At 46.1% G+C, this 16,592-nt stretch overlaps 1 protein-coding gene across 9 annotated transcripts in view; it reads right to left on the bottom strand.

Annotated features, from left to right (window-relative positions):
• The window catches only part of celf6 (CUGBP Elav-like family member 6), a 304,079-nt gene that overhangs the window by 101,308 nt on the left and 186,179 nt on the right, over nt 1-16,592 (bottom strand). For all 9 annotated transcript variants that reach the window (XM_007909263.2, XM_007909236.2, XM_007909242.2 and 6 more), the window contains exon 3: nt 14,463-14,511. In XM_007909263.2, coding sequence (XP_007907454.1) covers nt 14,463-14,511 — 49 coding nt within the window. The remainder of the gene's footprint in view (nt 1-14,462; nt 14,512-16,592) is intronic.

Raw genomic sequence — 16,592 nt, 5'->3', positions numbered from 1 at the left:
ATAGTGCCTTATCATATCACTTCACAGAATATATATTGTAAGAATGGATTGACTGTGTATTCGTGAGCGAAACACAGCAGCTAGTTGTGAACAGCAGTGTTCCACAAAGCGTCGTGGATCGAGTAACCAAATGTATTTTTGAAGGATTATTTCCCATGGAAAGCGACTGACAATGGTGTTCCTACTTACTGCTAGGTAAACAGAGGCGCATGGAGCAAGGAAACTTGCCTAAGGTTTCTCCCCGCCCGGGAATCAAACCCAGGTCTTTTCGTTTGCGAGGCAAGTGCACTAACCACTAAGCTAGAACAGAAAGGGTCAGTTCTGTTACAAATTGCTAAGAGGAGCACGCAAACAGTCTGCACGCTGGCTCACAAGTGAATTTCCTTCCCACACTCACCACCATCGCTCCGATTCCATAGACTTTTATTGGCGTGAGAGATAATTCAAAGTTTAACTGCTGGCGTGTCTGTTAGACGTGATTCTGCCAATATTCATTCCACCAGGAAATGGCTTGAGGGGAATTGACTGCATTTAACATTGGGAGGCACAGTATCCCATTCGTCCATCCGTCCATCCATCTGTCCATCTGTCCCTTCCACCCCCTCCAACCCCACCCCTCTCTCTCTCTGTCTGTCTCTCTGTCTGTCTGTCTGTCTGCGCCTTCCCGCACTCGCAAAGCAGAGTTACGCACACATGTAATTTTTCAAGCTGCTCGGGAGAGCCAAGGTTCAGCGGCCTCTCTCTGCGGAGGCAGCGATGAGGATTAAAGCCTAAGCCCCAGCCATCAGCGCTCGGGTCCCATTAGCAAGCTGTCACGGCCCTGCGTTGGAACTGTGTTCGGAACGAAGCGAGCGGAACGCTGCCTGAACAAATGAGAAACCTGAATGGGAATGCATGAAATTGGAAAGGTGAAGAGACACAGCGGCAGAGAGAGAGAGAGAGCACGAGAGAGCGAGAGAGAGGGGGAGAGAGAGCGACAGCGAGCCGGCCGGGGTGAAAAACTCTGTGTGATAAGGCAATCAAGATAGCCAGGGAAGACTTTAAATTAAACAATTTCACAGAGCTGGAAAGAGCAGGTGGTATCAGAAACTAATCATGTATTTCTCTATCAAATTACAATCAGGCCGCACGGTGTCGGACGGAATACTAACAAAACTATCAGACTTTCAGCAACGCTGTGTCCAATTTGCACCTCTCTCCACACAAAAATCTGCCCAACCTCGCTCTGAATTCGAGAGAGACAGGGGCAAAATAATCTTCACCAAATCCTATTGAATTCTTCGCTTTATTTTTATCGTTATCCTTCCAACCTCCAACCCCCACAGTTTCTCATTTTTGCTGTTTTTCTCCATTGAGACGCCTTGAAGACGTGATAAGGCGCTGTATCAAATGCAAGGATTATTATTATTTTTTTATTACATCACATCGTTTTTCCATTTCTACCTTCCTTCATTCTTATGGAGTGGAGTTCTGTAGCTCAGTGGTTAGAGCACTCTCTTTGCAAGCGAGAGACCTGAGTTCAATTCCAGGCAGAGGGCGAAACCTTGGGCAAGTTTCCTTAGCCCACACACCTAATAATAATCCCTCCAAAAACAAAACAATAATAAATTGGTCATTTTCAATCTATGACTGTTTGTGGGACATTGCTGTACGCAATTTGCTGCCGCGTTCGCCCACAAATATGCAGTCAATTCACTTTACAGTGTGTTCTGTGAAGCGCTTTGGGACGTCCTTCCGACGTGAAAAGCGCTATATCAAATGCAAGGATTATTATTATTATTATTATTATCTCTTGCCCATCTATCGCTGCCTTCCTCCCTCCTTCCCTCCCTCCCTCCCCTCCTGCTTGCGGCAAAACATAAAGCATAAAATCCTAAATAAAGGTTAGCCAAGACCCAGCACTTTATTCATTGCCCTGGGGAATTCAAAACTTCTTGTTATCAAATCTGATGAAAAAGACAGAGTTGACGACCTGCACAGGGTATCTATTTATTGAAACAGTAATTGGATGTATTCTACATCGAGACTGGCTGGGGCTCACCAAACCCTATAGGGGGAAGAAAACAAACAGATGCTGTTGAGATAACAACCTTTTTCTATCAGACATTATCAAGAAGGAAGCCATCACTTAATACCGAGAGGAACAAAGAGAATGAGGTCAGATCTATTAAAGCCCCCTGATAAAATGTGTGCTCTTTTTCCCTTGTAAAACATTTGCACAACTTCCAGCAGAAATCCCATTGCTTTCATTCTATTTACAGCGGGTAAATTGGAATTCCGAGATGAAGCCCATTATACTTGCTGAAGGACAGAAGAATGGAGGGAGCTTCATTTCTAAACCGAGCGGAGACTGTTTGTTAATAGCCTGATGCCTGCCTGTTCAGTTATTTCGCCATCTCTACTGATTGATGATTGTATTTCAACCAACGTTTTGTCAAAGATCTGCTGCCTATTACTGCAGTCAATTCCTGTTAGCTGAATAAACATTGAACGCCACTCACTTATTCACCACCGTTCACTCAAAAAACGTGGTAACACGGCTAGTCTCACAGGAAGGGATGGGGTGGTGGTGGTGGTGGGGAGGGGGGGGAGAGAGGGGCAGGAGGGAGGTTGTGTGGGGTGATCTGAACAGCAGAGTCTAGCTGAATCATCAAGGCCGCTGCATTCAGACTCAAACCATTGTGTTTTTACTTTGCTATTGAGGAACCGAGGGCAAGGAATTGGACAAATATTTGAGAGAAAAAAATGAAAAAATGGCCTGATAACAGGCTAGGGGGGCAAAGGCACTTTGGGCCGAATGGCCTTCTTCTGTGCTGTGAATCGTAAATGACTGATAAAATAAAATCTACTTTTTTTTGGCCTGTTTCGGCGGGATTTGGCCAGGATACCAGGAGATTTCTGTCTTCAAAATCATGCCATTGGAACATTTCTCAATTACACGGAGAATCTTTGTGTCTCTGATCACATGTAAAATAATTCGACTCCTCCATGTTCCTCAGAGCAAATCTCTCTTCATACGGAAAGGCCGTTATTAATGTACCCTTCTCTCTTGGCAGCTTTTATTAATAATAATAATAATCCTTGCATTTGATATTGCGCCTTATCACGTCATCGAAACATCTCAATGCACTTCATGGGATTTACTGTAGTGACTGTGGTGTTTTGCCTCCACTTGTGCAATACACTTTCAGCTATGGTTCCTCACTCCTCTAATAAACCTACAATGATGGTTTGAGGAAGGAGATTTTTTTGGATGGACACCTCCGACATTGCAAAGCTTCCTCAGACACTTGGCTGGACTGTAAGCCTGCACTGTGAGTAAACCGTTTTGAAAATCAAATGATTAAATTAATAGAGAATATGCCTTGAAGTCTTTTTTCGCCAGCTTCTTCTAGTTTGAATACAACAATCACTAATGTTAGTAACTTCGAGGATGATTACACAACTAATCTTGTGTATGAGAGAATAAGAAAGGAAACACTAATGGATAATGTGCCCTTCGCTGTAAAGTGTGCAGCCACCATTAAATTAATTGTTTCAATACACATCATGTCCCCAAAAACCACTGAACTCTTCTCCGTCTTAGTTTATGATTCCCGGAGTAAATTACAACCTTACTATTCACTCCCAACAATCCATAATTCCCTGTACACTTGAAATTGACAGCTATTTAATAGCAGTGGCTCCTCTAACCTCTATCAAGCCTTCACAGAGCTCAACTTCCACAAGGTAAATATGACGTAAACTCCCTTTATTAACCCATTAATTGTCTGCCTCCTGCACTGCGCCTCTGTTAATCGCTTCTCTGCAATGCACTCCATTTCCTCTCCTCTGCTCCTAGTTCTCTCCTACATACCTCTCTGTGCGGCTTCACAGATTCTCTCTATTCTGCTGGGTGCGCCCATTGGTACACTCTACACTTACACTCGAGATTTATACAGCCCTGTTCCTACCTCTCTGCTCTCTCTTCTGCCCCTGTTTCTATCTCTCTGCTCCCTGTTCCTGTCTGTCTTCTCTCTATGCTGCCCCTGTTCCTGTATGTCCACTCTCTGTCTGCCCATGTTGCTATCTCTCTGCTCTCTATTCTGCCACTGGTTCCGTCTGTACACTCGATAGGTATTCTGACCCCGTTTTTAATACCTGCCAACTCTGTGGCGATGCAGTGGTTCGTGTTCTGATCTCTCTACAAATATTTTTTCAGTCTGACTCCCTACTCCTCGTGATGCATTCCCTTCCCGTTCTTTTCGCCTCCAGGAAACACATCCTGTCCCCTGGTCCCAGCTCTCTTAATCCATTACACCCTGTGCTGCCAACTCCCTGTTACACATCACACCTTCTGCTACTGGCTCTGTGCAGTGCTGGAGACCCCCAAGCAGGAGAGCTTGAGAGTGACCACATGCTAAGTTCCAATCTCAACTGTGTTGTTGGAAAAGATGTCAAACAGAGTTTTAAATGCTTCCCCTGTAGAACAAAGGAGAGAACGAGGTGTATGATGGATAAGACAGAGCCTAGCCATGTAGTGTGATTCAGGAGAAATATCTGTAAAAGTATTGTAAGCTATTGATTCATTCCCTTGCCCTTTCAGCCCACTGTTAGTGGGAAAGAGCCTTCGGATGAGGTCTTAACACGAGGCCCCATCTGTCCCTGTTCAGGTGGTTGTTATGTTATAAGATCCTGTGGCACTATTCGAAAAGAGAAGTGAGTTTCTCCCAATGCCAACAATCTCCCAAATGCATTTGGTGGTTCATTTAAGGGCTGATGGTTAAGGACATTGCCACGTGCAATCAGGCAGCCAGTTTCGCCTACAAAATACAGAGTCCCTCCACTTCCCGGCAAAGCCCGCACAGGGCTTTGGGAGGTCGGTCTGACGTGAAAGGAGCTGGACCAAAATGCAAGGATTATTATCATTATTATTACATTCACAAGTGTTGCTCTACTTCGGGTGGTAACACAGCCCTTTGCTGCCGGGGTAAAGTTTTGGTGATGAAAGGGAATGGATTTACAAACCTGAACAAAAAAAAACCTCTTTCTTCACAAGACAGATGGCTGTGCTCCTCACTTCTTGCGGTTTCCACACTCCAACTTCCAGCTTTATAAATCACAAGCGTCACGTTTTGCACTGGCGTTCTATTACTCCTTTCTTCGTATTAATTTGATGCAGCACCTTTCACATCGTCAAATCGTTTCAAAGAGCTTCGCGGGATTCACTGTGACTGTGCATTTTGTAGGCGAACGCGGCAGGCAAATTTGTGCATAGCGGTGTTCCACAAACACCAACGAAACAAATGATTATAATAATAATAATAATAATAATAATAATCCTTGCATTTGATATAGCGCTTTTCACGTCAGGAGGACGTCCCAAAGCGCTTCACAGAACACACTGTAAAGTGAATTGACTGTATATTTGTGGGCGAACGCGGCAGCCAATTGCGCACAGCAATGTCCCACAAACAGTCGTAGATTGAAAATGACCAATTTAATTATTGTTTTTGGTTTTTTGGAGGGATTATTATTAGGCTCTGTGTGGAGTAAGGAAACTTGCCCAAGGTTTCGCCCTCTGCCTGGAATTGAACTCAGGTCTCTCACTTGCAAAGCGAGTGCTCTAACCACTGAGCTACAGGACTCCACAAATTATCAATGGAGTCCTGTAGCTCAGTGGTTAGAGTACTCGCTTTGCAAGCGAGAGACCTGAGTTCAATCCCAGGCAGGTCAGGGCGATACCTTGGGCAGGTTTCCTTTCTCCACACACAGCCCTAATAATAACCTCCAAAACCAAAAACAATAATAAAAATTGGTCATTTTCAATCTACGACTGTTTGTGGGACATTGGTGTGCGCAATTGGCTGCCGCGTTCGCCCACAAATATACAGTCAATTCACTTTACAGTGTGTTGTGTGAAGCGCTTTGGAACGTCCTCCCGACGTGAAAAGCTATATCAAATGCAAGGATTATTATTATTGTAATTTTATCTGTGGAGTGTTGGCCAGGGAACTAACAAGGGTGAGCAACAACACTGTCTTTTCGAGGCATTTTTTGATGTCTGTCTGAAAAAGCACAGGCGGGACCTCGGCTTAACGTTTACTCTGAAGGACTTGTGGTAACCGTGGGTGTGTGGAGCTCTCTGCATTCTGGTATGGAGACTCTTAAGATGGCGAGAGAGGCTGACCCCAAGGGATAAACATTTCCATGCGAAGGGTGCTACATAGACCCAAGTTCCTTGGCTCTATGGATGTGAATCCAGGGGCTACCTTAAGTCTGGAATTCCACCACAAAAAACTGGGAGCGTCATTGACGGTCTGCCATAAAGATTGAGAGTATTTGAGCTGAATTCCTTTCGACCTTATTCTTCGGCTCTGTCCTCACTCTGGGTATTAAACGCAGGGCACGGTATAAAAGCTGCCATTGTAAATGTAGGCAGCTTTGTAAGGGCGGCGGTGGGGAAGTGGTGGGGAGAGGGGAGTGGAATGTGTTTTAGAGACTTCAGGAAGGGATGCTGCATCGTGAAGCTCAGCTGCTCTGGTGGTGGAGAGGAGACACTGTAGCGGACTTATTATTCTATTCCTCTGAACTGTCTGCGACACTTGTTTGGCACTCCTTACCGTGGCAGCGGCCACGCCAGCTGTAGTTGGCACTGCCAGTTTGGCAGGGCAGCAATGCCTTCAGACGCACTTGGCATGTGACGTTGCCAGCTGCAGATGGCACGAGTTGCTTTGCAGTGGCATCATGGTAGGATGCTGGGACCCCTGGCGCACACCCCTCATAGGCAAACGATGTACGTGTCACGTACAAATCCCACAGTGAGCCCAAGATGGCACATGGGGGACCTAGTACACAAGTTGGGCTGTAATAGTGTCCAATCCCGCTCTTCCTAGCTTCCGGCTTTCACTTCAACCTCCACACCTTCGGGGGAGACAGGAGATTCCGCCTCCCCCTACATTTACTCCATTTTCTTCCCGTTTCGGAGCCTGTTTCAAAATTTCGCAAATTGTTGATTCAGTCTGACCTGCGTATCAACCCTTCCTTCCGCCCCCAAAACAAAATTCGGGACTTCACTTCCCAGCTGTTTGTGAGACTTCGCTGTGCACAAAATGGCTGCTGCGTTCACCTACAGAGGACCCCCTCCCCCCTCCCATCTGTAGCTCACTCCCCTGAGGTTAGAACTTCTGAGGTTGATGCCTGAGCAGAGTCGAATGATGTCAGTTGCAAAATGTCCAGGGTTTCATATTGATAATCCTTGCATTTGATATAGCGCCTTATCCAGTGATCGAGACGTCTCAAAGCGCTCTACAGAATCTATTGTAAAATGTAGTGACTGTGCATTTTGTGGGCAACGGTTCTTTTGCAAATCTTGCATGCTAGAGCCAATTATTCCTCTACTTTCTTACAGTGTGACTGAGTACACCAACCATCCAATTTGTGCTTTGGGGAGGGGTGGGGGCAGGGGTTAGAATGACTAAATTCTGCGCCATGACTGAGAATAAGATCCGACTGTCTCTGGTGGATTAAAAGGTTGCGATTATTTTTAATTAATCTTTATCTAAAGTGATCGACTTATTATTGCGTGTTAAATTATACATTACAATGTCTGGACGCACAGCAGAGCATGATGGCAGCTGCATATATTGATCGGTGTAACCTTTTGTTTGCTTTGCGTCTTCTCTTTTTCCCTGGTGGGATTGCGTACCTGGGAAATCTGGGGAGGGAGAGGACTTTACTCTTATGTTGCATTTACCCTGCTTCAATCTCAGAGAATAACAGCGGGGTCTGATAAGCGGATGATTGTAAAAAAATTTACGTGCAATAAATCCTGCCAGTGCTCAAGTGTTTTTCACCAAACCGCCAACCTAGATATTGATCCCAATTAATAATAATGATCCTTGCATTTAATATAGCGCCCTCTACGTAGGATAGCGTCTCAGAGCGCTAAACAGTGGCGGAGCCTGACTCTGAGCCGGGGAGAGGGGTGGCCGTAAGCACAGTGGAAGAGGAAAGTTTTCAGGTAGAGCTTGAAAGAGAGGAGAGTGGGGGCAAGGCGGAAGGGTTGATGGAGAGTGTTCCAGAGTTTTGGGGCTGAATTTTGTAGTGGCTGAAAGCGCGACGTCCAATGGTGGGGCGGTGGGCGCGAGGGACCAGCAGGAGGCCGGTGCCAGTCGAGCAGATGTATTGGATTGGGGAGTGAGGAGGTCGGAGAGCTATGGAGGTGCCAGGGAGTGAATGGATTTGAACACGAGTGTGAGGAACTTGAAGTCGAAAGGTACCAAAGTGGCGTTCCAGGGGGTTGGTTTGAGACATTCCTCCGAAAAAGATCATGATACCCCAACCTCTGCAATCCTTGCCTCTACCTTTCTGACTCACTGTTCCACCCGCCATCTGTCTTCAAACCTGCCTTCCACCGCACTATGGTCATCTCCCCCTTCTCTCCTCCACTTTGCTTGACGTCTGATTCAAGTTATGTGAAACCCTCCGAGGTATTAACCCGCCCTTTGGAACTCCATCCCAAATCCCCTTCGCCGCACTCCCTTACTTGCTTCCTTCAAGGCACGTCTCAAGACCCTTCTTTTCGACCGCACCTTCGACCTACCCTCCTTGCCCTCCACCCTTCCTAATCTCAACACAGCCCCCCCAGCTCGGGTACAAACCCCTGACTGTCCAGCGCCTCGGGACGTCCTCCCGACGTGAAAAGCGCTGTAGAAATGAAATTTTGCATTGTATCGTATACGTACTGCGCTACATAAATGCAAGTTGTTGCGGTTGTAATGAGACGTTACATCCATCTAATTTAATTTACAACAGGGTGTTATTCATCTTTGTGATGGAGTTGCAGTTGTTAAAGACACGTGAAACATTTGCTAAAGCAACTTAGACAGAAAACCAGACACAGCCCTGGAGCCCTGGCTATCGAAGTCTCTGCATGGGCTTGTGGAGCGGGATTAACTGAAAGCACCGTCTCTGTCCCCCACTGTGTGGTGGTGGGAGAGCCATACAATACATAACAGAATACTAAATCACACGTGTCTGACGCCTTTCATGTTAGGAGGACGTCCCAAGGCGCTGGACAGTCAGGGAAAAGGGGTAACACGAAGCCTGCGTGTAGGAGCAAGTCTGGAAGAGTCTGATTCTTTCGGTTTCAAGGGCAAAATGCTGCCCAAGCGCGAGATTGATCACCATGGACTAGACGGGGCCCCCGTGTCTCAGAGACGTGCAAAGGCGATGCAGGTCGCTCGCTTGGCCTGGGCTCCTGAACCCACTCTCGGCGCTGTTTTTTTTATTCCGAGCCACGTCAGGACTCAGCCACTTAACCATCTGCTGGAGAACAACAGGCTCTGGCATTCCACAGACCGCTGTGAAGGAAGCTCCGTGAAAAGCAGAGTGACTAATCATGTCAGAACACAGGGCCCAGCCCAAACAGAACCCACAATTAGCTGTCACAAACGCTCTGTTACGCTCTATGCTCTGGTTTGCTCACCGCTGTGTCACACGTCATGATGGATTGCTTGGGGACACCAGATTTGCCTCCAGATTTCTAACCTCCTGCAGGGCTGGGTAACTCACAGACTGACATGGCCTTTATATGGGGAGTAAAAAGAAACACACTGATGTTTTTTTCCCCAATGGGCAACCAGTTTCCATGGTCTATGTTGTCTGCCTCCACAACACATATTTGATAAAAACAGAATTTATAAATTATCCTTGCATAATTTGCATCCAGTGCCTTATCACGCTGTTGTGATGTCTCAAAGTATTCCACAGAATTTTACTGTAAAGTGTAGTGACTGTGTATTTTTTAGGTGAATGCCGCAGCCAAGTTGTGCACAGCAATGTCCCATGACCACAGCGAATGACCACAGCTATGAAGTGAATTTACTTAGGGGATTATTGACCAGGACACTGGGAGAAACTTGCTTTACTTTTGAAAATGTGCTACAGAAACCGTAACATCCACCTGAACAGGCAGACGGGACGTCCATTTAATGTCTTCACTGAATGATAGCACTTCTGATAATGCAACGTTCCCCTTGTGCTATATTGAAGGGTCAGCCTGATGTATGAAATAAAAGTCCTGACATAAGCCTTGAATCCACGATCTTCTGACTTAGACGGGAGAGTGCTATCAAGTGAGCCAGGCTGAAACCTATGTCCTGCCTGTGGATATGACTACAAAAGGATTTCCCTTTGCACTAATCCTGATGGACTGTCCCAGATACCCTGCGTGCTGGTGAATGAGCTTATCCAGTACTGAGAGCACCAAGGCTTGCAAATCCTGGGTGGACTCAAGAGCATCAAACAATTTTCCAACTAACATCATGGAATTGAGTTCACAATTTGAGTCGAGGGCTGTTTTGGCTCGGGGCAGCTAATGTCCAAGCAGGAGTGCGGAACGCGTTGCATTGCTGGTGACGCTCGGGTTATGAAGGCGGGCGCACAGGCTTGGAAGAACAAAGAGAGCAGATGGTACCAGGTGCATCCAGAGCCAGAACAGGCCAAACACTCTGCTTGCTCCATCCATTGGAATGGCTGGCTGCTCCCTGGCAATGATTCCTTGCTAAATTATGCAGACCCATTGTTTGCAACACTGGGGCTGTTCAGCTCTGCGTTCACAAGAACTGTATCATCTTCGGAAAGGGAGCTGGGGTGGAAGAGAGAGATAAGTGGGGTCTCCTTGGAGCTGGGTGAGCTTGCCAATGGAATGTCAGAATCGAGGCAATCCTCTGTGTCGGTCAGGACGCTGCTGGTGACAGACCAGCCAGCTTGGCTCATCGGCAGAACTTGGAGGAACAGACCCGCTCGGCTGTGCAGAGTTCTTCTCATTTGGCTGTGCAAAAGTTGGCTGCAGCGTTTGCCAATGAATGCACCCCATAGTGGTATTTACTGTAAAGGGCTTTGAGATATTTCAACACTAAAGGAGTTTTATCAAATGTAAGTATTAATAAAACAATAATCTTTTTGTTTGACATGGCACCTTGCACACTGGAAGGAAGTCTCAAAGTCCTTCACGGGATATAAAGTAGAAGTGTAGTGCGTAAAGTATGCAATTTTTAGGCAGCCAATCTGGGCACAGCAACGCCTCACAAACAGCCATTAAGTGGATGATGAATTTTATCTGGGGGATTCTTGGCCAGGACACTGGGAGAAACTCCTTTCTTTTCGAACAGCCCCACAGGATCTTTACACGTCCCCCTGAACAGGCAGACAGGGCCTCAGTTTAACATCTCATCCAAAGGACGGTACCTCCGGCAATGCAGCGTTACCCCATGGAGTGTCAGCCTAGGCCGCATGTGCATTCAGCGTCTTGATGCAGGGCTTCAACCCACGACCTTCTGACTTCGGAAGGGCGAGTTCTCCCCAACTAAGCCACGCTGACGTCTATTTTTATTGAAGACTTGGAACTGAGCCAGCACAATGAGAAGGAGAGGGTTCTCGTGAGAAAGTCCGGGGCTATTTTACTTTTTTATTTCTGACGGCTATCTTATTCTATTTGTTTTCGGACAGCTCTTTCATCCCAGATCGCAGTGACAAATGAGCTGATCCGACGAAGCCCAAGCCAAGAGTCCAATTCATCTCCTTAAAAGTCCTGGCCGCCACCCAAGCAGTGTGATTTGAGCTCTGTCCGTCGAGGACGGCCATTAATTTATGCAGCGCTCCGGCAGAAATAGGATTTTAAAAGCAGTTTCTCTAGGATCTATAAGCTAAAAGGAACTGATCCCTGCCACCTGAGCTTAGAAGTAAATCATATCGGCTCCACTCTCTGCCACGCTCTGCACCCAGGACAGAAAGCACTGAATATCCTTGCCATTAATAAGGTGACAACTTGGTTGAAGATCCATTTAGTAAAAAGAGCTCAGCTCATCGTAAATTACAAATTAAACCTCTGTTAAATTGCCAGAGTGCTGTTCAAGGCACAGACTGATTACAGGGTGCCGAGTGAAAAATAAAAGTTCTCAAATTCGCATCAGTCAGAATCTTCCCTAGATATTTGTTGTTAACGTTTCTTCCCCGCTTTCCTCTCCTCCCGAGACTGTTGCTGTACTGTTCCCCAGGGACTGGCGAGTGTCCAAATGGCCAGTGTTCATTCCTGGGCTCACCCAGTGAGCGTAAGAGACGATTTAATTATACCACCATCGCAGATGAGGAATGTCACTGGGTTGAAAGCAGGAGCAGGAAGCTAAGTCAATTTGCCCTCTTTGGAGCCCAGGGACTATTCTACAACAACACATTACATTTATAGAGTGCCCTTCATTTCAGGAGGATGTCCCAAGGCGCTGGACAATGAGGTTTGCACCAGAGTAGTGGGTTGGAATCAGAAAAGGGCGGTGGGCAAGGCGGACGGAGGAGGGAAAATGAGCAAAGGCTCAGTCGAAAAGGAAAGTGAGATGGGCCTTGAAGTAAGTATGTAAGTAAGTTAGTTAGTTAGTTAGGTAGGTAGGCAGGCAGGTAGTTGACTCCAGTTAGTGGCTCCTTGAATATGTGTTTTGGAGCGGAGTTCTGGCTGTCATCAAGCCAAAAGAAATGGGAGTTTGTTTCTACTTCCTCCGCACCATGGAAACTGTGCCAACAGTGCCATCCGCAACAACATGCATGGTTAGCAGATTCCATTTGGGGCTCAGAGCTGTGACTGACACTATAGTATTAAAGTTCACTGTGGAGTCCACTGTTTGCCAATGGAAGAGGCTGAGGGAGGTCAATCAGACTCTAAGTCCTCGTGACAGTCTTCATTGTTCCCAAACAATAAAGCAGCCCTGACAAGTAAAACCCAGATCGGGGCTTTGATTCACAGTCGAGGCTGTCATTCCAGTCCAGCGCTGGGGGAGCATTGGACTGTCAGACGCTATTATTGGGGTGCATGGGCTTCATTGATTAACATACCATACGGTGAGATTGATGGCCATCAAGAAACATGTAAAGTGTTGAAGTCTAGCCCAGCTACTTTAATGAATTTTACCACCCTGCCTTCCCTCCCTCCCTCTCCGGGACCAGCTGACGTTCGTGTTTTGTTTGCAAACCACGAGCTAATGATACACGTCCCGGGTGCTGCCAAAATTCACCTCCGTGATCTGGCCTGTGTGCGCCGCTATTGGCATCAAAAAAATACAATATGCTTTTCCCTCTCTTTTCCTTTTTACAGCCTTTAATGGGTAGAATCGGCCGCACGCTGAACATCTTTCGGTTAGTGCAGCTTCGCTCTCCGCTTAGTGCTGCCCCCCGCCCTCCAACTCCGACTGTTGTGGTCCTGCCACCTTTCCCCCCTTCTCAACCCAATCCCCCCACACACCACCTTTTCTACTCCGACTCAGCCAGCCTCCACTATACCCTCCTCAGTCCTCCCCGCACCCACCTACCACTCAGTCCAACTCCTGCATGGATTGTCCTCTCCCCACTACCTCTCCAAACTGCTGCTAGGATTCGACATATGCCATGGGGATGTCCCTAGGATGTACCCACTGCTTTAAGCAGGAAAAGGGGCAATAAACATCCACAAACAGGCAACACCCGTGTCCATCGGCACAGCCAAGCGTGAGGTTGGCGTGACGTTCCACCTCAAGGTGACAATGAATGAACGTGGCTGAATCTAAACACCAAAACTACAAGTCGAGGCAACGCATTTTTGACGATTCCCCCCCAAAAATGTAAGTCTGTCTGTAAAGGGCTTTGTTTGATTTGCGACCTTGGTCTGTGACGAGGGAATCCTGCAGGAACCCAGGTTAGTCTGAGATGGACCTCCCAAGCTCCTCACGGACGCCAGGCTCCAGTGGGAAATCTCCTCCGTTCCCATGGAGTTACAAAGCTGTGACTGGGCTATGAGGGGCTGTGGAATACTGGGACTGTTCACTACAAACTAATCAATTTTCACAGATCACAAATCAGACCCAAAATCAGAATCATAGGTATTGATTAAATGGACTAGCTAGCTATATACACACACACTCAAACATATAGAGAGAGACACACACACACACGCTCAGACACGCACGCACATATAGATGCTTACATGCACACCTAGGCAATAGAAGAAAAGGGTAAAGATTCTGGGTTGCAAAAGGCAACCCCAAAACTTTTGCTACCCAGCACAGACACCAGGAAGTATTCTTTACCCAGAAGGTATTTAACAACTGGAACAGGTTATCAGGAAGGGTGGGTGAGGCCAGGACACTGGACTCATGTTAAAAAAAGCTTGGTGGTGTGATGGGGTGTTCTGGAAGGTTGAGATCAAATAGGCTTAACAGTCTCCATCTGAATCTCTTTTATGGTCGTGTGACACAAACACACATACACACACACCCAGAGACACACGGTCATTGATTGAATGGGCCAGTAAGCTACACATACACACGCACACTCTCTCGTACAAAGAAACACAAGCAACACAATTTGGTAGCTTGCCAGTTCAGGGGTTTCTTGCTCTCACTGGGGGCTAGTGAGTTTAAAGACACCTCTAAAGTACATAGTAAAGAGAGAATTACCTCCTCGGCCTTCACTGTCTGCAGGCTTCACCTGAATTGGACGATTCATCTGCAAAGTAAGAAAGAAACACCTATTAGATCATCGAGGTATAAGAACGGGCGAGGGTTAAGTTGATTCAGGTTTCTGCCGTACATTACGACTTTGAGTATTTCATTCCACAACACAGTTCAGAATCTATCTTCTGGGATGGGTGAACATCCCCTGTGCAAACACATACACATGCCCTTAATTCAGTAAGGGTGTTAGTTTGCTTGTTAATTCAATAATTCAAAGACACTGCACACGTGTATTTGCACATGGTTAAGCAAACCTTTAAATTTATGCATGGGTTGTTACCCAACCTGCAAATTGGACTCCTATTTCTGTAAATTTTTTTTGGGGGGTGATTAAATTGCAATACAATACAAATTTTACTTTTATATAGTCTTTCACATAAGGAGGTCTTACCAAAGCACTTAGTATTGGCTGGGCACGTGAGCTGGGGGTGGGAACCGAGGTGGGAGGGGATGAAGGAAACCAGCGTTGAAGAGTCGGGAATCATCCCCTTTATTCACTTGCTCTGAATACTGAGTACCTCAGCGAAAAGGAGAGGCGAGTTCAAAATCCTGACGTGAGGCTTGAACTTACAACCTTTTGGCTCGAAAATGAGAGTGCTAAGATCCTCAGAGTATCAAACATTTTTTTGTTCTTTATCTCCCCATTAACACAGTCTTGCTGAGTATACACCAGGGCTCACCCTCTTGTGGTACAGTCTCAAAAGAAACCATTGACTCCACTGCACACAGCGTCAGCCAGACGTCACCCATCAGTCTCTCTTGAGAATGGCTGCCAATGCTGTGCCACATTAGTGCCAACGCTGGAAGCTTTATGGTGCTATAAAGCCGCACTCAGTGGAAGTGAAGCAGGTTATCCACACATCTCACACTCTATCAAACAATGGATTGAGAGGATGCTTTTAACAAATTGCAGAGTGGTGCAGGCAAGAAAATGCGAGAGCCTAATGAGATGTCCTACGAGGTAAATTGGTTGAAATGATGAATTTTGGTATAATCGCCTGTTGCTCTACACACTTAAGAGTGCATTAAAGAGTTCCCATTCACCGCATCATTTCCACAATTAAACCTGCATTTTTCTTTTTCAGAATTAATATTTCATGCCAGGATAATAGAACACATCCCTCTCCACAAACACACGCACGCACGCACACACACACACACACACACAGGCATCTGCATGTGCGCCCATTTACACGCACCAATTCACGGCTGCCCAAAGCAATTCCTTAAACTATCATAAATTCTTTATTTAAAATTAATCTTCTCTAATGCCTGTTTTTCCACTGACACTTCTCATTTTCGAGGAAAAGTGAATAATTCATTCAGGAATTAATCCTGACTGCGATTCACCGACAGAGCAAAATAAGGATCTTCTAGACAGTCTGTTGCGGGTAAATCGACTGGAGGGGGGGGGGTGGGGGAATGTGACCGGAGATGGAGGTGACTCCTGCACTCTGTTGCGTGAGATATTAATCATTATAAAAGCAAATTATCATAATAACAAATGATAATGCAATTTATTACCTTTAAGAGGAATTGTTTGCTGTGAATTTGCAATTCGTTTGTCAGTTAAAATTTACTTCACATCCAGACTGAAATATTAACTTGCATCCTGCTGCCCAGATTGATACAACTCTGGCTTCATTTCAAAAATGAACATTTGAACATCCAGTCACTTCTAAACTAAAATAATAACAATGATAATAATAATCCGTGCATTTGGCACAGCACATTTCACATCGGGAGAGTGTTGCAAAGCGAACTATAGTGACTATGTATTTGCAGGTGAATGCGGCAACCCATTTGCACACAGCAACGTCTCACAAACAGCCATAAAGTGAATGACCAGTTTTGTTTGGGGGATGGTTGGCCAGGGCACTGGGACAAACTCCATTCTCTTTTCAAGTAGTGCCATGGTATCGTTAACATCCGCCTGAACAAGCAGGTGGAATTTTAGGTTAACAGCTCATCTGAAACTCCAATAAATATCTCACATCGTATGAGGTACACATGAACACCGTGATAAGGCGCTATCACAAATGTCAGGAATAAATTATTAATAAATTATTAATC

Source organism: Callorhinchus milii, unplaced genomic scaffold (genome assembly GCF_018977255.1).
Source record: "Callorhinchus milii isolate IMCB2004 unplaced genomic scaffold, IMCB_Cmil_1.0 Scaffold22, whole genome shotgun sequence".
Taxonomy (NCBI): Eukaryota; Metazoa; Chordata; class Chondrichthyes; order Chimaeriformes; family Callorhinchidae; genus Callorhinchus; species Callorhinchus milii.
The sequence above is the reverse complement of the archived record's forward strand: the minus strand, read 5'-3'. Positions and strand labels throughout refer to the sequence as shown.